Raw genomic sequence first — 23,323 nt, 5'->3', positions numbered from 1 at the left:
TTCATTGACAGAACAGTGAAAAAGTTCCCCCATTTTTTATTTTTTATTAATCTCTTATGGATCCAATCTAATGCCTGCCATTTCATAATATTGGTGATAGAATGCATGCCGTGCCCTCTTGTGTTAATGGCTGCATCAGTAATGGATCCACACTGTATTGCTGCTAAGAGCTGACTGAATAATCTGCCCCTGCTGTGGCTGGAAAGACTGAGCCAGCTGTTTAATGATGTCAGCGTGCTGGAGGGGAAACGAATGAACACACACACACACACACACACACACACACACACACACACACACACACACACACACACACACACACACAGAAGGACAGACAGAGTTAGGCACACACACTTGAGGACAGACAGACGCGGACACGAGGCAAACGAAATGCATCCGTCATCAGCTGAACAGCTGAACTGACTTCACGGGAAGGAAACACCAACGCAGCCACCGTCAGGAGAACCGCGATCATATGCAGCATACCGACGCATAGTGAGGAGAGACAGATATGTAGAGGAGTCCCACTGTGAAATTAATGGGCCTGCCTTCCAAGTGTATGGATGTGACTCTCAGTTGTGAGGAGGTATAACCAACAATTAACAATTGTTTTCCTTTGTTGTTGCAGATCGATGCCTTGAGTAAAAGAAGTAAAGAAGCAGAGGCCGCCTTCTTGAACGTGTACAAGAAAATAATCGATGTCCCAGGTAAGACTACACTTTATGTCTGTGCTGCGTGTGTCCTTTGTGTCTCTGTATGTTTGTCTAGACACCTCCTGAGTCCAAGAACATGATCAAAAAGAACCACTTCTTACATGCAGACGGTACCAAAGGAGGAAAGGGAAAAGCGCACGCCACCGTACCTCTGGTGCTTCTTCACTGTGCATCCAGGCGTGTGCAACGCCTTAATATGTCCCCACGAGATCTCATCCCCACTGGTGAAGCCTTTAGAGGGTCTTAACAGAAGGTGCGTCCTGATATGGATGACAAGTGTGCCCACGATTGGCTGGCGTGAAGTGCACACATGAGCAGTCACGTTCAGCGCACTGAGGCCGAGGAGGGACACGCAGCACAGTGAAACAGAACACACACCGCCACAGAGCCACTGGGTGGAGGTTTCAGCTGTATGGGAGCCCTGGAGAGGTCGTGTATGTAGAAATGAGAGAGGAGCTGGGTTCATCTATAGCGTAAGGAGGTCATCATATTCCCACATGGATAGACCTACAGTAATATCTTTGGATTGTACTGCTCCCAATAAGTCAGCGCCAGCTCTGACGGGGCTATTCTTAACTTGCAGCGAGACAATGATGTAATGCCTGATGCACACACGCACACACGCACACACGCACACACGCACACACGCACACACGCACACACGCACACACGCACACACGCACACAGACACAGACCAGCCTGACTAATGCAGCAGTCTTGAAAGAGGAAACAGTGTGTTTTGTTCTGTCTTCTATCAACTGAGGGCCTGGTTAGTCAGCCCAGTGTGCTCTGCTTTAGATTAAAGGTGTCTGGCGAGAGCGCTCAGCACCAGTGGCCCACAAGTCAAACTGCTTTTAACAGGCTGTAGAGTTGATTTGGAGGGGGGGTGGGCTATGTGAAGGACAAAGGTTTGATAAGAGGGAGAGAAAGTTGATTTTCAAGGGCGCCGCAGCGCTGAGTCCAAATTCAGCGCATAGCGTTATGTTCCTTAGTGTTTGTTTGATCTTGTGTGTATTTGATTGAGACTATGCAAGTGTGCACATGATGTGTGTTTGTGACAAGGTGTGTGTGCCCTGCATGGTGTGTCACCTTGACAGCACAAAATCAGCATGAAATTCCCCAATCGTTCTCCGCTGATCTCTCATTAGCATAGTTAAGATATCTAACTGCGTCAAACACACACACACACACACACACACACACACACCCCCAGCTGTAAGTTGTCAGTTCCTGTTATCTATACAACACACACACATAAACACACACACACACAAACTGCTCTTTTAGCTGGCATGCTGATGAGCGTCGCCTGCGTCTCTTGGCTGCCTGTCACCAGTCTGCCACCCATGAGCACCAATCAGATGTGATTGGCCTGACTGACAGGGCTCTCTTCATCACACTGACAGTTAACCCTGCTGTGTGTTCACAGAGATGTTGGTGAAATGCCTCGAGAAATGTGTTGTCTTCCGTCTGTCTCGTGTTCCTTTAATCTCTTATTTACCTTTTGCCTTGCCTATTCTGTACGGCTCCACTTTGTCCATCTGTCTGCTCCAATGTTTCTCTTTTTTTCTTGCTTTCAAGCTGCATCATAGTGAACGCTTTCACTGATCATAGCCCAGTAATCTCTGTTGTTAATGTGTCTCATCCGCTGTCTGTGTGTATCTACGAGTATCACTTATCCAGTCCTCCTGCTGTGTCAGCAGTTGACGCATTTCCCCCACATACAAAAACAAAGTTATCTTGCACACCGACAATAGTCACTGTTGATACAATGGTTGATAGTGTATCATTCAATAACCTTTATGGATAAACAGAATGTGGCTGAACTGACTTCGACCTTTCATTGTTGTAGCAGGCCAAATATCTGTTCTGTTTTTCTCTTTCCGTTCAGTGAAGTGCACAAGTGTTTTATAAGTATTTACAGTACAGCATTGCCAATAATGTACTTAAGTCGATATTTGAATATATTTGAAATGAACATTACATTAGCAATGTTAGAATGTATCTATCAAGGTTTGTTAGTAACGATAGGTTTAGTGTAGGACATTTAGCTGTTGAACATTAATCATACTTATTTACAAAAAACAATTGGCAGCTGTGGCATCAGAGTTGTCATCCACCTATCTGACCGGTTGGTAGTTTTAAGTAAGAAAAATATAGCAGAAAGAAACCGGCAAATGTGTCATCTGAATTTACTGCAGTACAGTTTATTTTTTGCATTTCAGATCCCTCTGATGAGGAATTTAACCACGATAATCCAGTATCAAATGATAATGTCAGTTCTGTAAATAAAGTCAATCCCTGACCTATAGCTGTGTGATGCATTAGTGACGGTAACATATAACTCTCCTTGTCATATTATTGCTAGTATTTGGTATATGTTTTGGGCCTAGCAATAACCAGTCATTCTCCACAGGGAGATCAAAGGTCAGGGTCAGCTGCAGAACAGTTCTCCTGGAGCTGCAGGAGATTCATTGCCTTGCTCAAGGACACTTCACCAGGGCAAACTCCCGCTCTCACAGGGCCTTGGATGTAGTTATTCCTAGCTCACTAGGCCACCTCTCCGCCCTTGTTTGGGTAGTCTGTTTTGCAGTTTTCAGTGTGTTTAACGCGGTGTGTTTTGTCTCTGCCAGACCCTGTACCTGTGCTGGAGCTGGCTCAGCAGCTGCAGCTGAAGCTCCAGAGGATGCATGACATTGAGACAGAGAACACCAAACTTCGAGAGACACTGGAGGACTACAACAAAGAGTTTGCAGAGGTTAAAAACCAAGGTAAGGGACAGGACACATGCAGAGCCACACATTTGGGGATTTTACTGACTCTGAGAGGGGCATGGATGTAGGGCAAACAATTAATCATAGAGGAGCACATATCACCATTCCTTATTTCCGTATTTGTGTAGTTTGGCAGGTTTTTAATATTCTCTTCTCTTGTATTCTTCGTTTGCTTTACCATTATGGCCAGCGAAAGTGCAGAGTACACTTGTGTGACCAAAACCAAACTAAGATGGTGTAGCAGGCTGCTTCAGTGAGGAGGGAAAACAGCCTTTTGGCTAGGAAAGGCACATTTACACTGATTAATAGATGGGAAGAAAAATATACAGACGAGAAATGAAGGTGAAAAGACGGGATCTGTCCTAAAAATGGAACATATTGTTTAAGGTCATCAGTGTATTGTAGTTGGAAATATAAAAAACAACAAGATGAAATAAAATAAAATATATTTTAATCAGTTTGGCAATTGACCACCACAAAAGTAAATATTTGTTAAGACATTCAAACTGCTGCTACTCTGAGAACACTCTCAAAAGTAAAAGTAAATAATGATAAAAATGTTCACATGCAAGATAACAGCAACGATGTGTTTGTTATGCTTGAAGGTAACCTCACCATTCCCACCAGGAATGGGATTGTTCTTGATTCCTCTAGATTGAAGACAAATATATATATTTTGGCTTAAGTAACCTTAAAAAAATGTCTGTCAGACCGAAATGTAGAGCTGTGAAAAATATTCTAAATAGATTTAATTGTTTACAGTAATAAGTAAAGTTGTTTTTTTAATAATGTGAACTAATGTGGCTCAAACTGGTTTTGCTGCTGCTAACATCACAGCTTTGCTATTGTTTTGGTACAAATGCCTGCTGGGGTGTGCGTCATACATGGAGTATGAGCAATTACGTCATACAACCCTACTTTAAGAATTTGGAACTATCCCTTTTATTATTGAGCTCTAAGTGTGGTGCTACAGAGGTTTAATAATTGCTTCATGCAAGTTTCTCCACTCAAAGAAACAAAACTCAATATAATATACGAGTGTGGTGTGGCTTTTTGTTTGTGGCGTGGGAGGATACGGACACTCCGTATATTTTCTTGCTTATTTGGACCTTTGCCAATCACATTTCTGCATTATGTTTGCATGTTAATGAACTGAAATATAAGTTCATGGAAACATATTTAGCCCTTTTTCAAAGATCAAGGGCAAATTTGAACATATTCGAATGCCTTATAAATGTTTCAAACACACACAATTTACAAGGTTTTACATTTTCAAATAGGTTTCAGGGGGAAAGCAACACGAGGCACAGTTTCATGAATAAAAAACGACAGGCTACCTCGGGGTAAAGAAAGACGGAAAAACTGACAGAGGCAAGAGATGAGTGAAAAGCAGCAATAAAAGTGGTATAATTTTGGTCGAAAAGGAGGAGTGAGCGAGCGAGCAGGCAGTGTTTTGGAATCCCCCTTTCCTCAGCGAGAGTTAATTGGAACAGCTCGATAGCGGCAGGGTTCCATTTTGCCATTGATTTTCCTGTTCCCTCATCCTTTATCCCTCCTTCCCGCCTCAATAGATGGGGGATATTAAAACCCCAAAACACACTGTGGAACTCCCACTCCTGTTAAACGCACACGCAGACCTGCTCGCACACACACAGAGTGCAGGGGCCATTGATCCCCGCAACCTAAATGTTTAAAGTTCAGTTAAGCAGTTAAGGGGTAAGAGGGCTCTGAGGGGACTCTCCTCTATTGATTATGTGTCAGAGCAGTGAGACTGGAGTTTAAATCACACACACACACACACACACACACACACACACACACACACACACACACACACACACACACACACACACACAACGCACACACACACAAAGTGCTAAGAGCCCTCAGTCAAAGGCAGCAAGCAGCAATGCTCTTTATCATTGTCTCACTCACTTATATCTTTCTCTGTGAAACACACACACGGAGGCCTATTTATTACCCCAGTTATGTGTTAGATTTATTTCAGGCTGCCCCATACAGACCTCAAGCCGTCAGCAAGTTATGGGGTTTCAGCACTAATGCAGTCCTAATGAATACAGCATATCTGCTGCTGGTGATCGGTGAATATCCTATACCAGTCATGGGTGTAAAGATTAGGCCGGAGCCATAGGGGCAAAGGCCTTAGACTGTGCTGACAGAGGAAGAATGTGGGATATGAAAAGCTGTTCCTTAAGCAAAGGTCAAACCCCCCCCCTGTCAGAGGGATTATCGTCATCACTGCCATTTAGCACATCTAAGAAACAGCTATAGTCTGGTGTCTATATATTTAGCAAATTGTCTGTTTTTAACTTTTCCTTTCTGTACGTTCTGCTTCACCCTCTCCAGAGGTGACCATTAAGGCCTTGAAAGAGAAGATCCGTGAGTACGAGCAGTCTCTGAAGAATCAAGCCGAGAACCTGGCCCAAGAGAAGCAGCTCCAGCTACACAACGACTATGCAGAGAAGGAGAGGTGTGTGTGTGTGTGTGTGTGTGTGTGGTGTGTGTGTGTGTGTGTGTGTGTGTGTGTGTGTGTGTGTGTGTGTGTGTGTGTGTGTGTGTGTGTGTGTGTGTGTGTGTGTGTGTGTGTGTGGTGTGTGTGTGTGTGTGTGTGTGTGTGTGTGTGTGTGTGTGTGTGTGTGTGTGTGTGTGTGTGTGTGTGTGTGTGTGGTGTGTGTGTGTGTGTGTGTGTGTGTGTGTGTGTGTGTGTGTGTGTGTGTGTGTGTGTGTGTGTGTGTGTGTGTGTGTGTGTGTGTGTGTGTGTGTGTGTGTGTGTGTGTGTGTGTGTGTGTGTGTGTGTGTGTGTGTGTGTGTGTGTGTGTGGTAGGTAGGTAATAACCTCTGCATTCTTTTTCATTTAAAACCTTTGGGTCATTGTGCCCTTTGAACAGATCTGCTATGATTCCAATCTTTGAAGGATTTAAGAATTCTGGCTTTTTTTCATTTTATGCAGAGCTATTCATGACTTAATTCCTTCTTCTCAGCTAATAGTTCTTGGACTTGTTCCTCATGGTTATCGGTTCAATCAAGAAATTGCTGCTTGTTGGCATTGCCTTCCTTTAAAACATGAATGCAGGGATGAAAATACTGAAAAGACGAAGCCAGCATTTTTGTCATGTGGGTGCTTGCCATTGTTGTCTTGATGGGAATCAACACCTCAGACTCCTATTTTCTGTCTTTACCACATTATCTCCAGCCTTTTTGTTCAGAATAATTGCTACCACAAACCTCTATTGTCTCTGAAAAGATACACCACTGAATGAAACCCACTAAATGACTATGTAATGACAGAAAATGCTTAGGTGTCATTTAATTTTAATCTAAAGTAATTTATTCTGATTTAATAGCTTACTTCCTTTCCAACCCCATTTTCCTGGCATTTTGGAGTCTTGTTTTTTTCAGATGCACGGGAAGCCTGTGGCAATAATAAATAAGCTCTCAATTACTGCCAGATAATAAAAAAAACATGAAAAAACAGTGAGAAAATGCTGTATTAACTCTTTGAAAGGCTAGACAGAGTCACAGGCAGGCAGCATCATAATGTTGCTTCACTTATAAACTCAAACGTATTGCTCAATGAATCAATAATATTATGCTGGCCAGGCCAAACTGAAAACACGAGGTTCAGTTTTTCAAATGCAGGTGGAGAATTGACATGTCAACCTTAAATGAAGTTATCTCTGATAGCAATGATGCTCCTATTTGGAATTAAAGGGATATATAAACGTGTGCAGAGTCGAAGAGAAATGATGAGCACTCGTACGATTTAGCTGGAGCAGCCTCGGGTCTTAAAGACACGGCACATCTTCACTGAGGGTGAGCAGGAGTTAAAGGTGGTGATGGATGCATTAAAGCTGAACATGTTTCTAAACTAGGAAATGAAGCACTGCCAAAATCAAGAAATCAATAGAAAAGTCAATATGGTGGGTCATAGAGCTCAACAACACATGGTAATGTTCAGTGTTGCTCACGCGCAGATATAATAATGATATGTTAAGTGTTGTAATACTGGGTGATGGAGAATGATTTCTGAATGACTGCAAACAGAACAGGGTAGTAGAATGCTCTCTGTCTTTTCAAAGGAAAACAAGTAAAGAGGAATATATTTTCAAATGTTTTCCACTGCATTACTTTATTTGTTTGAACAGGAAAACACTTTGTTCTGTGCTGTTTGATAATTTAGCTGCATTTTGGATAACACTTGCAATCCCATTTGAACAATCTTTACCTGCATATGGGTTATCCAAAAAGTTTGTCATTGTGAAAGTTTTCCTCAAGACAAAAGATCACTAGTTTGGATTACTTCCAGTTGCATCACATTCTCATTTAACATTTTGAGGCATTGCCAACAAATGCTACAGAGTTTTTTTTCTTCCACACTCCCTACAGTCATTAAAACACTTCACAAGAAACTTTCTCAGTGATCCTTTTTTTTAAAAGTCTCTGGCCCACTTACTGTGTGTTTATTAAATGTTCAGTACAGAGCTCATATTTCCCTTTGTGTCAATCATCATGTTTGCCGTGAAGCCATGTTAAAGCTCACTGCTCCTTTCAGACGTGTAGCAGAAGATCAATTGTCCAACTGTATTTCCTTTACGTCAGTGTTTTATAGGCCTCTTCCTGTCTGCAGAGAGCTGACTTCCTGTGTCTGAGAGGGGCAGTAAATGGATGGCACCTCTGATGCATTTTATCCTGCAAGGAGTGAGGGAAGGAGGGAGAGGGAGAGATGAAAGGATGAAGGAGAGGGCTGAAAAATAGAGATGACAGATTGGCGGAGAAGGGGGGCATCAAAGAGTGCCATAAAGACTGTCTTTGTGCTATATTATTGATGTTTTTACACGCAGTGGCAATTTCTCAGCAGAGCCCAACTTTTTATATGCTAAGAATGAATCTATTTTATCCTTGTGGTTTCTGACACCCCCTTCCCCCTCTCTTACTAAACCCTTGCTCTCCCTCACTCTCCCCCTGGGTGCAGTGTGCCCCAGTGGCCAGACATTCCTCCCTAATAGGGCTGCTTAATGAGGAGTGGGTTGTGTTGGGAGGATTTTAGTGGGGAAAACACTTCAGAAATGGTGGGAGAATAGAGAATAGTTGCAGTTGCCACAAATTGTGAAAGCAAGATGTACTGATACAGTACCTCTATCTGTGACTTCTTTCTCCAAACTCTTATTTTCTCACCTTCTGTCTGCCTCTGTAGGAAACTCCAGGAGAGCCAGGACTCCATGTCCTCACGGTTGGAAGAGTCCGAGCACAAGGCCCAGTCCCTACAGACAGGTACCAGCCTTACACAGGCCTGAGAACTGTTTTAGCCCGCTCAATTAAAATGGCAACCTTATCACTTTAATATTAGGTGGAGCTGGCTTTAAAGACTTGCTTTCAACTCTTAGGTATTTTTCACGGAATGTACATGTTTGAAAAAGTTTTGAAGTTAAACACTTAATCTGCTTCATCTGAACCAGGTGGGTGTGGTTTGATCAGATTGACAGTGGCCTAGCAACATGGGCAAATAACACCTTGACGTCAGGACAAAAGCACAAGCTGTACAGAAATCTAAGGAAAATATAAAAAAAGTGAAGTGAAAGAAAAATGAATCGGAAGAAGATCTTTTTTCTTTAGACAAAAACGTCTAAATCTAAATTTTAAGAATAAAGTTGATATACCATTTAATAAACCTCAAACTACAAGGGGTATCATATATATTGTACGTTTTTATTTTAAATAACTATAATCTTTATTTACAGAATGCGTAGAAGGAAGCAGTTTTAGAAAATATGTTTTCAGGGTCTTTGAAAAGTATTGTTCCTACTTGGTTATATATTATTTATTTGAAAGTCGACGATTTAAATTCACAACCGACTCTTTTTCCATCTTTTGCAGCACTTGAAACAACTCAGGCCGAGCTCTTTGATTTGAAGACCAAGTATGACGAGGAATCCACAGCAAAGTACGTGTCCTGGTGATATATGCGTGTGTTTGCTGGTGACTTCTCCCCTCTGGCTCCTCCATATTCTGTTCCTGCCTGGAAACTCCCCCTTCTCTCCCCAACAGCTGGACTGTCTCCCACAACGCTCGGCAAAATCCAAATCCCAGCATTACCCAACGCACTGTAAATACTGACAAGGATTGTAATGCGTTCTGCAGCCACAGCAGCACCGAAATAGGGATCTTCTGTGTGTGGTGTAGGCTAAAGCACTCTCTGATTCATCAGGGTCCTGAGGAGGAGGAGAAGCTGACGAGGGTCGCTTTGAGATCTCTGACTAAAAGCCACGCAGGCTTCTAACAAGACCTTTAAGATAAGGTGGCTTCAATTACGTGAGCTGTAGGCATCTATCATTATCGATCTTATAGTAGTGGCGAGGATGAGAACAGAAGCTTTTCCATGTCAGCACTCCTCACTGTGAAGTGGCACTTTATGACATTCACACTCTTTGTTCCCTCGGGGTTAGTAGCGAGAACCAGAGCCACTCGGGCACCCAAACCAGCATTCAGAAAGTTAAAATACTGACAAAAAAAATGAAGCCTTTTATGGTGTTTTATTGGCAATTGGTGTAAAGAACAGATCACTGTTAACTTAAAACATCAACTCTTTTTTTATATCATTTATACTATTTATAGAAATGTTCAAAGGTTCCGTGTGTGCGCCCTGCCTACAGAGAACTATCAACTTAGCTTTTAAGGTTCCCCCCCTCGCCATTTACCCTTCCCCAAACTCACTGTGTGTCTCTCCATTAACAGAGTTGTTAAATTGATTGGCTGTTAAAAACAGATCGATCCCTCTCCTCTCTTCCTCAGGATACTTTCCCCCTCGTTTCTAGCACACTGTCTTTTTTCCCCTGCACTGCGAGTGTAAGAGGAAAGGCTACCAGAAGATATAGCATGCGGTATAATGGCACTAATCAATAGGCTCATAGTTTATCATAGAAGCCCCCCCCGCTTTATTTGTATTTTTCATGACTATATATCCTCTACTTTATCTCATTTCTTTACACTTTCTTATTTGTTTTTGCGTCCTTGTCTGTTCCTTTCATGTCAGAAGAAACACATTTTGAAAAGACATATAGAAGGTCCCATTTGCTTACAGAAGCTAATAAACACATGCACACACACACACACACACACACACACCACACACACACACACACACACACACACACACACACACACACACACACACACACACACACACACACACACACACACACACACACACATCCTCATACAAATACACACTCACTCACTCGTGAGCCTGAGGCAGTCAGGGTCCTTGACTGTGGCGTGCTGTGATCTGAAATTTTAATGCAACGCTTTAAAGCACACACAAACCCTCTCTAACCCTGCACCCTCCCAGTCCTTGGAGTCCTTCCCCCGTTTACTGCTTGGCTGAGCAAATCGCCAGTGTTTGGCTGAACACAACTTTTAACCCTTCGACTGCATATATTTTGGCCCTGCAAAACACAAACTCCATACATATCATGCACTTTTTCCACACATACACACACACTTCAGCTCTAAACTTTCCACTAAGGAGGACATTGCGTGACAAATCCCCCATCCTCCTGCTGCATTCGGGTAATCTGCCTTTTAAAATACACTTACACACACTCAGACACGGACGTACACACACTCAGAGAGAATTTGGTCGATGTTGCAGTGCCCGGAGTGTGTGAGCGGCAGCGGGAGGCGGGCCTGCCGATGTAGCGTAGCCCCCTGTGTGTGTTGGCGCTGTGAGGGTCTGGCTGGCCGCATTTTACCCGTTTAGTCCCTGTTAAAGATTAATGATATATTGATCCCATCCCCACAGGATTCTCTCTCTCTGTCTGTCTGTGTGTGTGTGTGTGTGTGTGTGTGTGTGTGTGTGTGTGTGTGTGTGTGTGTGTGTGTGTGTGTGTGTGTGTGTGTGTGTGTGTGTGTGTGTGTGTGTGTGTGTGTGTGTGTGTGTGTGTGTGTGTGTGTGTGTGTGTGTGTGTGTGTGTGTGTGTGTGTGTGGTGTGTGTGTGTGTGTGTGTGTGTGTGTGTGTGTGTGGTGTGTGTGTGTGTGTGTGTGTGTGTGTGTGTGTGTGTGTGTGTGTGTGTGTGTGTGTGTGTGTGTGTGTGTGTGTGTGTGTGTGTGTGTGTGTGTGTGTGTGTGTGTGTGTGTGTTGCTTTATCTGTGTCTAAAAGGACTGATAACATTTTGGGGAAAAACATTAAATTTCTGATAATTAAGAAAGAAAAGCCTTTTGACTGTTGCCTGTGTCCACCACAAACAAACACAAAATGGCGCACAACATGCACACACACAGACACACTCTCACAGCTAGCTTCTTTTTAAGCCTCCTTGAAATCCCCAAGGTAACACGCTGTGAAAACGCAATGTGGAGAAAGCTAAGGAAAGAAAAGGAATGGAGTGATGAAAGCTAGAGGGCAAAAAGCGAGTCAGAGGCTGGAGGCTCCAGCGAGGAAGAGGGGATAAGAGTGTGATAGAGGAGGGAAATGAAAATCTAAATCAGGGGAATATCCTGCTGGCACTGAGGACAGAGGCCGAGGAAGAGAGGGCGAAAGATGAGAGAGGGGAGGTGGAAAGGGGGGAAAAAAGATAAAAGGAGGAAAAGTGGAGGGGAAAGGAACGGGTTGAGGAAGGCAGGCAGAGGGTGAAAAGAAAAGGAGGGTTGAGTGAGGAGCAAGCGAGAGAAGATGATAAGAGATGAAAAGGCCTGTCTGCGATAGAGGAAGTACAGTAGGGGCTTATAGGCTCTGGGCTTGTTCTGAAGTCCTACAGTGCTCACTGATGTCACTTGTGCAGCCATTGGCTTTCATGATACAAAAGCGTGTCTGTTGTTTGTCTATGTGATTTTCCAGTGCAGCTGTGCGTCTGCTCTATAGCTCCTCCCTGTGGCTGCTATATTAAGCCGTGTAGGTGTGTTTTAGTGGATTTAAATCAGATTTTTACCATTTAATAAGGACACTCCCTTTACTGTTTAGTGTTTGAATTAATTCCAGCATCAGCTGGCCAAGGACAGTTCCTGCCCTGCCCTGCGCAGCGACTGACTGACTGTATCAGGATATGGAGAAAATCCCTTCCCTGTGATCTGCTTTGGCCCTCAGCCTCTAGCTTTGCCTTTTATAATTCCCAAATACAGCCAAATCCAAAGGTTATTTAAGAAGACTTTGTGCATCTGTACTTTGATTAAATGATCACATTTGGAGCAGGAGCGGTGGTGTATTTGGGTTGCATTACTACCCATAAACGCTCTCCATTACAAGCTTTTCTGGCTTGTTGGCTCTCTGACCCTACATTTGTGTGTGCGTGAGTGCGAATGAGTGCGCACGTGGGTCCGCACACTATAGCTTAAGACAGGATAATATGTTGCTTAAATGCATACTAGATCCTTTTAACTGTAAGGGAAAGAATAAAAGCGTAGAGTGAAAAGCTCTCCCACCCACATCTGATTCTTTTTGCTGCATTGCCTGTGGCACAATGTTGACCTAATATCAACTGTGTCTGTTTTGTTAAACACATTCAAATCAGTAGTACTCAAGCCTATGGGACATAACGCTGTTTCTCATACTGTGACACACAAATACAAAAGCTGCGTGGGTTATTGGGTTTACTATCAAAAGATTGCAGGGAAATCAAAAGGTCTTAATGGACATGGCGGTGCACATATGCGCTCACATCTTTGAACTCAATGCCACTCTTGTGTTCTTATCATCATATAATGTCTTGAATAAAAACTCATGCACACACTGTGTCTTTGCACGGCATTCAACACAAAAATGTTCATGCATTTTGTTGTTGTAACCTTATACGGCAAAATGTATTCAACATTTATCCTGGAACGCACGCTGACTCACAACTCATTACCAGAAAGGGTCTTATTGTTTAACCATGGTGCATACCTATACTTTTTGTAAGTCTTAGAAGAAATTGACTTTCAAAGTTTGCTCAACATTTCATTCATTGTTAAGTGACAGGGTTTCACGTCACTCATGAAAGAGGGTTATACATTTTTTTTTTCTCAAGTTCAAAAAGAGGTGGTATTATGGGGATGTATTCTTGCTGTGTGACCTCTAGCAAGTGAGAGGTGAACCATGGCCCCCATCCAGACCATTAGTCAGACACAATCACACAGCTTCATAGCAGATTAGTCGGCTGTATTAGGACTTAGAACTCTATTAATGTAATCCCTCTGTTTTAGTGTAGCCTGGGTTTAGGGGCTTACATGCACACACGCACACACACACACACACACACACACACACACACACACACACACACACACACACACACACACACACACACACACACACACACACAAAAATACATCGATGCATGCACACATACAAGCTGTTTGGGTTATGGAGTTCACAATCGATGGATTAAGGTGAAATTTAGACAGTAGCTTAATGGACACGGCATCAGCCTCCTAAATGAGTTCTCTCTAAACAATCGCACTCACACGTGATGTGTGCAGAGTGTACTTCCTGGGATTCATCTGTCCATTTATCCATTCTTTCATATTTGTTTTGTATTTGTTACAAGCGCTGTCACTTCCTGTGTTTTAACAGTAAATGTCTTTGTCAGGGCCGATGAGATTGAGATGGTGATGACAGACCTGGAAAGAGCCAATCAGGTAAACTTCATAGCTGAACATTTTTACACAGCATTGTTCAAATTCTCCGTCACACTATCCTTCAATATTTGTATTATTAAAATATAGACAAATAAACTGAGAGAAATGTGTTTAAATTGATGCATGTACATTTTATATAGAGATTCTAGTGATATTCTATTTTTTTTCTTACCGTCAACAAATTTCACAAAAAGACCGAAACCAAAATACTTTAAAATGTCTTTGAAAGGTCTTATTTAGCTGATTGCTCTGAGACAAAGAGCTCCATTGTCGTCCAAAACAACGTTAAAAACACATTGGTAAGCCACAAAGTTGCACTGGGTGACGTGTTGCTGTTTTAAAAGGTTAAACATGGGAACTGCAGTTTTGTTTATTTGTGTAGTCAATCCCACGTACACCATCATGCTGTTGTATATATCCACTAGAACAGCAAGCATGTTTTCATTTGGTTGTTAAAGTAGTCCTCGACCTAAGCACTACTTACACATTACTCCTGTTTGAGTTGCGTTTGTTTGAAACTACATTCTACTTTAAGTATTGATTGATGGACTACACACTGGTGGTTTGGATCTTATTTTAAATCAAATATGTTTCAGAAAACCATCAACATAGAATATCCACAGGCTTATCCGTTAAAATATAAATATCCGTCTCTTCAGAATCCATGAAATGTGGCTTCCATGAACACATAGTGACTTCTTACTGTGAGGGCTGCTGTTTGTTTTACATGTTTAATACACACCTAGTAAACCCACCCTGCTGAAATAAGCCCCCTGGCGTGCGCTCTGCCCTTGTGTTGTAAACATTCCTGTGGTATCTGTTAATGTCATTGTTGTTAACTTTCATTATTAGCCCAAGAATATGATTTGTGGCTAAAGGGGTAGCATAGGCATGTAATGTTAATATTAGCCTAAAGGTTAGCGCTCCAACTATAATGCCACACACACACTATTCACACTTCTGATTTGAGGTTTACAGAGGATGACAGCATGGCCTCCAGCTCAGTCAGACTTTTTATACGCTTTTATAAAGAGAAAATGGAAAACAGGATTTCTCTCTTACAACAAACAGTCCAATTCCCACCCAGTCAATAACCGCTCTCAATATGGTTGCAATTAGGAACAGTGTGGAATCGGCTCCCTGTGACTCTTAATGATGGCAAGTTGGCCGGTGTTGCAGATGATTCTCAACTGGAGCTTGGCGGTTTGGCCATAAACACAAAGCAGCGGGTATCTCTATCCCAGGACTCATTTAATATTTTCAATTAAGGAAAAATCCCCCCTCCTCCATCATCACACACTTACTTTGCGTTCTCTCTGCCCTCCCTCCACTTTGTAGTGTGTAGTGTGTTTTTGCTGGGATGGGGTGAACTTCCTTTCCATAAAGACACACACAGTAGGCCGTTAGAAGGTGGTGGTCTATTTGAAACGTTTACTCCTTCAATCTGATTCCCTATTTGCTATGCCAAACCCTTGTGCAGTGTAGTCCATTCATCCGTTTACTTTGCCGAGCCTGAAAACAAATGTTGAGCTAATTATTAGTAACGTTTCATCACCAACATCATCCTCCAAAGTACATTAAGTTGCTACACATGCTCTCTCCCTGTAAATGTTTTGGATTGGTTTTCAATTGCTCTTGCTCATGTGTGTATGCCAAAAAAGAACATTAATTGACCATTAGATCGATCATTTATGACAATGTTTGAACCTCTTGTGGATTTTTCCTAAACTTCTCCTCCTCTCCTCCCAGCGAGCAGAGGCAGCTCAGCGCGACATGGACTCGCTCAGAGAGCAGGTGTCCTTGAGCAGCCAATCCCAGCTGGGCAGCCCGGCCAAGGCCGACCCCGACACGGTAACACATCACACTCTGATTTACTGCATGGCTGACAAATAGGAATTGATAGTCTAAAGCAGTGGTTCTCAACTGGTCAGGCCTCGGGACCCACTTTTTCCTTAGTCAATAGATCGTGACCCGAAATGTTGAACCACTCAAATCTATTCAACGAAAAATCCTGCAGTAATATATACTCTTTAATATTAATATTAATTAAAGTGAAGTACAGTGCATATCCCTTATATCCCTTCACAGAACAAAAGAATGCTTTTAAATAAGGTTTAATGAGATGATGGAATCAAAGCTGAACTGTATGATGAAATACTAACATATAAACTACCCATTCTGGTACACTCTGAGAAGAAAATAAATAGATGTATTACCACATATTAATAATATTTTATTCCATTGTTTGTTTTTCACTTTGTTCTGACAGCTGAACTTGCTGTTCCACACAGAGAGAAGAGCAAAGAGGAGATAGTCTGTGTGAAATAGTTTAAAGTGTGGGTAAGGGTAGATAGCCCCCATTGTTCTGTGACCTGTCAATCATCAAACCGGGGTTCATGTCATTATGTGTTCATTTTTATCTGAAGTTGTAACCATGGATGTACAAAGAATAGTTCTACCGCAAAGTTATTCTGCAAAGTTATTCTCCGTGGGGACTTCCGGCTACAATCTTGATTCTGATTGGCCAGAAGACTCGAAAAAACATCAGCAAAGATGTTTTATTGAGAAGATGATCACTACGTGACAGAAGTTTTCAAATCCGTTTATGGTCTCCGGTACTTCCAGTCCAACGCCTACTGCATGCACAGTGTTAGAAAATCGGGCCTTCAAAATAAAACTTTGACTTTTTTCCCCCAAAAAAGACCAGTTGAGAACCACTGGTCTAAAGATCAGCTGGGCCTTTTTTATGCTAGAGGCGGTCAACTTATCTTAAAGGTCACACATCGGTGTCATCAATGGTGTATTGATTTGCAAAGGAAAGGTTGCCAGGGTGGCTATAAGTGATTGGTGTATTGATTTACTCATTTATTGGGTCAATTCAACGACTGCTGAGGTGAAGTTTAGTTAGTGACAGACGGCCACACCAAAGTATTTGCTTAATTGATCCTCAATTTTGGGTGGTCGTTATTAATTAACGCATCACAAATATGTATTGATCTAAAGGAAAGACCTTTTGAAACAATAATCAGTACATTGACCCGCTTCTGTCTGATTTCTGTAATGATTGTTTGAAAGTATCTGAAAGCAGGACTTCATCTGGCTGTGGTATTAGTTTTATTTTGCTCATTTGATTAAATTGCTTTCTATTTGGCTTTATGGAACAGCAGACGGAGGGGGCATCCAACTCAAGTCAGGAGGCGGAGCTACGGGCCAAAGAAAGGGAGACAGCCCAGCTGGTGGAGGACGTCCAGAGACTGCAGGCCAGCCTGACCAAACTCCGAGAGACCACCAGCTCTCAGATCGCACAGCTGGAGGAGCAGCTCAGCAGCAAGACTGCCACTCTCAAGGTACAGCCAGGAAACACCGCTGCAGTTTTTAGTTTGTCATTAGATTGATTTTAAATATTCATTTTCTCAAAATACTTTTTCTGTACTACTGTATTTCTGTCTTTATCTAGCTTCGTGGTGTATTCTGACCACACCTGAATCTATATTACAACTTTTGTTAGCTCTGTTCTGTTATCTAGAGTAAAGATTCTGAAAAGAGTACATGACATATGAAGTTCCAAGGATTACTTATTTTATGAACTATTTAATTCATTTCCATGTCATTTATCTACAGGAATTGGAGGAGAAAGTGCTTAAGCAAGCTGACTATGAGGAGGTGAAGAAGGAGCTGAGGTGAGGAGAACACACACAGACATATATATTGCATTAGTCTGATGTCTTAACAATGTTAAACATGATGTGTGTCTGCCCTTCCATTCTTTCTTATCCTCGAAGAGATACAAATAGAAAAGCTAGCACTGTAGATGTGTTTCTTTAGTAGTAGGAGTAGTAGGCTGCTGAAACTTGTATCCATGTATTTTTTCTTTTAATGTTTATTTTATTAGCTTTTCTTTTTAATGACTGATTTTAAATGCCTTTTTCTTAATGTCTTTCATTTTTTGTAAAGCTCTTTGAATTGCCTTGTGTTGAAAAGTGCTATATAAATAAACTTGCCTGCCTTGCCTTTCTTTAGTAGGAGGTTCATGTGTATTTTCTCTCTCCTCAGCATCCTCAAGTCCATGGAGTTTGGCACATCTGACTCTATGCAGGTAAAGGTTACAGTTACAATATACCTTCACATAATTTTGTAGCAATAGTTATTTAAATAATGATGAAACAAATCATACAATTTCACTTTGAACCAGGACTCCTCCAAACCTCTGGAGGTGCTGTTGCTGGAGAGGAACCGCAGTCTTCAATCTGAGAGCGCCGCTCTGCGCATCGCCAACACTGAGCTCAGCGGTAAGTCTGCCAACATGTACGGTTATAGTAAGGGCCGGTACATCAACACTGCCCAGTCTGTCTTCCCAAAAACCTTCACGTGGACCAGCACAAAATGCCAACAGAATGGGAGTCCAGTGTTTATTGGAGCTTAGATGAGGGGTCAGCTGCAGGTAAGGCTGTGCAGGTACAGCTATAACAAGAGATAGCAGTTTAATGTATACATACTTAATGTATACTTAAGCCTATAGATTCTGTTTCTCTGAGAATACTTAACCATTTAATAATGTTTTGGGAAATGATTTGCAACATTTGGTCCACAGTAAAAGGTGTAATCCTGGTACAGAAATGTCGTTGCTTTAGTCACTCACATCATGGAGAGGAAGAACGTTTCTGGTATCTTTGAATACCGCAGCAGGAGGTCAGCCTGAACCATAACAAAGTTGCAGTACACAAAATCGAGGACACCGAACGTTCGCCCCGACATCGAGAATCTTGCCCTCTGCAACAGTGTTTATACGTTTGAAATGTCATAGCTTTAGGCTTGAATAGTTGAATAGCTTTGAATTGATTAACATTCACAGTAAGGGTTGCTTACTGTCTTACTCAATCATGTCTCAATGGTTATGCTTTAGAATATTATTTCTCCCAGCGCTTCCATCAAGATGGGTTCTAGTAGTTAAAAGGCTGAGTAAATTCAGTTTATCTTTCTTTTTGTTTTGGTGAATGTATGAATGTCTACCCATTGAGGAAATAGGTGAAGTAAGGCCTAAGAGTCAGCAGAGCTGTGTAGTCACTGTTTTTTTAGTGACATGCGTTTTCTGTTCAGCCATAAACACTGTTTTTCAATTCAGTTGTATTGCTCTGTTTTCACCTGGATGTATTTTTAATGAAAGACTCTGATACTGCATCTACGAGCGGCAACATCGTGGATGAGGACTTGCATGCTGTATTGGCTATCTGTGGATCATTGTACCCTGTCCACTTACTTCCACTTTGCCTGCGAGAGAGTGAGAGAGGGAGCCTGAGCCCTGGGCCAAGCTAATCTGCCTCAGTGGCACAGTGTCAAATGTTTTTGTTTGTCCTTTTTTTTCTTCCAGGCTGTGTCTTACAAGAAAGGTTGAAATCACAAATGCATGGGCACTTTGTCTGGGGGGCTTGGCAAAAAAGGAAAACAAAAGTTCACTAATTTGGAAAAGACTTGATTAAGATAACTTTTGTTATTTTTTTTCTCTCTCTTTTGGAACCCCTTTTTTGTTGACCCCCCCATAATGCATGGTGTGTTTGACCTTTCTTGTAGGGTCAGCCGGGCGGAAAGGGACAGAAGAGTCCACAACGAAGGAGGAGACCATGCCCAGCGATCCCTCTTCCTCGCCCCCTTCTCCCCCTCCCTCTCTTCCTTCCTCCTCCCAGTTCCCCCTGTCTCGCACTAAGACGGACACCCTAAACACTGCCACCAACACCAGCAGCGGCGAAACGCACCCTTTCAGTCCTACGGGCATTGGACAGGATTTCTACTCCCCTGTGTTCCCTCTGGTGGGTGGTAAGATGGCTTTGAACTCCCTGATCCAGCGGCAGCTGCTTCAGACCTTCTACTCCAAAGCCTTGCAGGAGTCGTCTGGGATCCCCAGTGGCGCTCTGCTGTTCACGCCCTTCACTCCAACCCTCAGCTCCATCCCTACCTCCACCCCAGGCTCTGGGTCAGCTGCCATCCCTCTGGCGGCCAGCAGCCCCCAGCCACCTCCAGCCAGCCCAGACATGGCTCCTGTGAATGGGAGCAGCACCGCTGGCAGTGCCCCGTCCCCATCACCCAGCCACTCTGAGGCCACCACGGGAAGTATTTTGGACGGGGAGGACATGGACACGGGTGAGATTGCCCGACAGGTGAAAGAGCAGCTGATCAAGCACAACATTGGCCAGCGAGTGTTTGGCCACTATGTGCTAGGACTGTCCCAAGGATCGGTGAGCGAGATCCTGGCCAGACCGAAGCCGTGGAACAAGCTAACCATCCGGGGGAAGGAGCCTTTCCACAAGATGAGGCAGTTCCTCGCCGATGAGCAAAACATCCTCGCACTGCGCAGCATCCAGGGACGGCAGAGAGGTGAGTCAGTGTATCTTTCGTGTGTGTGCGTGTGAGAGTGTGTGTGCGTGTATGTCTTGCATGTGTACAGCCCTGCACAGAGCCATTGATTAGCTTGTCAATATGGACTAGCTTTATATTTTTCTTTCTCTTTCCTAACTCCCATCCTGTGCCACACCTGTGTGTTTTCAGTGAGTTCCTAGTCACGCACCGATCCCAAGAGCCTCTCCTAGCTATCGTGGTCAATAAAGAAACCTTTCACACATCAATAGTATTGATCGTGGGAACCAGGAGGAAGGCAAGGGTACTGTTAACTACGGGTAGATTCGATTAGCCTGGGCCTGCTTTTGTTAACGCATCAGGACATTTGTGATTGAAGGTGGTCTCAGTGGTACACACAAATATAACCACCCTAGTACTAGAAAAAAAATAATGCGTTAAAAATAAGGCTGCAGTTAGTATGTCCCTGTTTAACACTTCCCTTTTAAATTGTTTTATCTCTCACTATTTTGCACTTCTTTATAATTCCCGATAGAGGTCGAGTTCTACTAGGGGCCACAGATGCTAAAGATCAATGCATTTATGGTACTATAATGTGCACTGGATGGAAGTCCCAACAAAATTCCATATATTTGCACAGGATTATAGGGCACCATATAGTCTAGCGGTAAAAGACGATAAAAACACACCAGAGCTGTAACATAGTGTGTGGTATATTGTTTTTAACAGAGGGCTCAGGCCAGCCCCAGCTTAGCCGAATGTTTCAGGATGTTCCGAAGCGGAGAGCCCTCTCCAATACAGCTTCACACACAGGTCTGTCCCCTTACACAAACAGATTTGAGCACGTTCTGTCTGTGTGGCATGTTCGTGTTGGGGTGAACCGTGTCTATGATGTGTGTGTATGTGAGTTGGCATTTATTAACTTGTGGAAGGCATGCATATATATATGTGTGTGCCTTGAAGGTAACCGCACAGTTCCAGTGACTTGCGTCAAAGCAGAAGCCAGCATGTGTATTTAGGAATTTTATTGGTAGTTGTTATTCTGTGGGGAGCATTTACTACACAAACCCTGTAGCACGTGTGCATGTGTGCGCTCCAAAGGGACCAGAGAAAAGATGAGAAACCCTTCAGTGTAGTTGCCTTGTCGCTCAGTGGTGGGAATGTTGTTCGTTGTGCTATGGTGTCATTATTCAATGTTCTTATATAGACTGTTATTGATTTCTTCACCTGCTCTGTGCTTGGTAATCTCTGCTTCCAAATCTGACATGAATTTTCACCTCCTCCCATTCCCTCTTCTCTTCCTTCCAGGTAACATTACCGCCCGGGTCCGCACCCCAGAGGCTGGTTCAGATGAGGCTATCAAGTCCATTCTGGAGCAGGCCAAAAGAGAGCTGCAGGTGCAGAAAGCTGGTGAGTCGCAGTTTTCTTCTCCTCTCCAGGGGATTTGAGGCATTGAAGATGATGCATTGTGGCTGTGAGTGTTTCTCGGTGTGACTTATGATGCCCTTTTTTTCTCCTCCCTCCACAGACTTGTCCCATGCTCAGCCTTCATATACAGGACTGAAAGGTGGGGGCGGCATGGGTGGCCTGGGAGGCATGGGAGGCATGGGAGGCCTGGGAGGCCTGGCAGGAGGAGGGGGCCACGGGTCAGATGAGGTTATCCGCTCCATCCTAGAGCAAGCGCGCAGAGAGATGGAGGCCCAACAAACTGCAATGGAGCCCCTCCTCAAAGCATCATCTTCGTCTTCCTCCTCACTACTATCACAGAGGGACTTCCTAAACTCCTCGCTGACCGCTCCCCTTCCCCCTTACAACCCCCTGGCACTCTCCCTCAAGAAGCCCAGCAGCTCCTTCTTGTCCTCCCCCTCATCCCCATCTCCCATCCTGGACTTCAGCTCCAGCGTGAAGAGAGAGGGCAGGGGTTCTTCAGGGATGGACCTGTCTGTTGAGGGAGCTCTCAGGCTGGGTCGGAGCTCTGACGGGTCCGGCCGCTCTGGAAGCTCTGGAGGAGTGGGTTACTGGAGAGAGCAGTGGTGGAGCAACATGCACACGGACCCCCGCAGGGCCGCAGTCAGCCAGACAGGAGAGGACAACCACATGCAGGAGGACTCCAAAGAGGTGAGGCGGGGCGCAGCCAAAGGAAAGGATTGTGGGTGTGCCCTTCTCTGCTTTTACTCTTCAGTGGTTGCATGTCTGAGCCATTCTCTGTCTGCGTGTTTCAGGGAATATTGAGTGACAGTCTGTCTCGACACAAGCCGTGGAACAAGTTGAACCAGAGGAGCAGAGAGCCATACCTCCGCATGCAGCCATGGCTCAACGGAGACCAGGGGCAAAACGCACACATCCAGCCAGCTCAGCACCAAGGTAAACAAATCACACACACACACACACACACACACACACACACACATACACACATACACACATACACACACACACACACACACACACACACACACACACACACACACACACACACACTCTCTCTCACTCTCACTCACTCTCACTCACTCACTCTCTCTCACACACACACACACCAGCTCATAGACTACATGGATTCACACAACCAGGCTCTGTGGGCTCGAGCATTTCTCTGTAAGCCTGATTAGAGCTAGTGGCTAGTTGTTACTGTCATTCTGTCACTCACACAATCCACCCCCCTTCACCCTCCCTCCTCCTCCCACCATCCCCCCATCCTCAGTGCTGTGGCAGTGTCAGCCAGCAAGCTGCTGGTTTGTCATGTCATAGACAAGTTAGTGTTGCAGCGCCAGATGGCAGCTCTGTGTGTGTGTCAGCGCGCACATTTGCGTGTCTCTCTTTCTCTCTGGGGGTGTAAACAGCAGCTAATGTACACTGA

The 23,323-nt window shown here is 43.7% G+C and overlaps 1 protein-coding gene across 6 annotated transcripts in view; it reads left to right on the top strand.

The window, feature by feature from the left end:
- Window positions 1-23,323, top strand: part of cux1b (cut-like homeobox 1b) — a 64,769-nt gene that overhangs the window by 27,590 nt on the left and 13,856 nt on the right. For 3 of the 6 annotated variants that reach the window (XM_034229432.1, XM_034229431.1, XM_034229435.1), the window contains exons 4-19: window positions 629-707; window positions 3,347-3,484; window positions 5,855-5,978; window positions 8,703-8,779; window positions 9,383-9,449; window positions 14,070-14,118; window positions 15,868-15,969; window positions 17,283-17,465; window positions 17,740-17,798; window positions 18,172-18,214; window positions 18,311-18,407; window positions 19,687-20,487; window positions 21,196-21,279; window positions 21,775-21,876; window positions 21,995-22,584; window positions 22,689-22,830. In XM_034229432.1, the coding sequence (XP_034085323.1) occupies window positions 629-707; window positions 3,347-3,484; window positions 5,855-5,978; window positions 8,703-8,779; window positions 9,383-9,449; window positions 14,070-14,118; window positions 15,868-15,969; window positions 17,283-17,465; window positions 17,740-17,798; window positions 18,172-18,214; window positions 18,311-18,407; window positions 19,687-20,487; window positions 21,196-21,279; window positions 21,775-21,876; window positions 21,995-22,584; window positions 22,689-22,830 (2,737 nt within the window). The remainder of the gene's footprint in view (window positions 1-628; window positions 708-3,346; window positions 3,485-5,854; window positions 5,979-8,702; window positions 8,780-9,382; window positions 9,450-14,069; window positions 14,119-15,867; window positions 15,970-17,282; window positions 17,466-17,739; window positions 17,799-18,171; window positions 18,215-18,310; window positions 18,408-19,686; window positions 20,488-21,195; window positions 21,280-21,774; window positions 21,877-21,994; window positions 22,585-22,688; window positions 22,831-23,323) is intronic. The other 3 variants (XM_034229433.1, XM_034229434.1, XM_034229436.1) reach the window with 3 other exon arrangements.

Source organism: Gymnodraco acuticeps, unplaced genomic scaffold, assembly GCF_902827175.1.
Source record: "Gymnodraco acuticeps unplaced genomic scaffold, fGymAcu1.1, whole genome shotgun sequence".
NCBI lineage: Eukaryota > Metazoa > Chordata > Actinopteri > Perciformes > Bathydraconidae > Gymnodraco > Gymnodraco acuticeps.
This window is presented reverse-complemented; position numbering and strand designations above follow the sequence as displayed.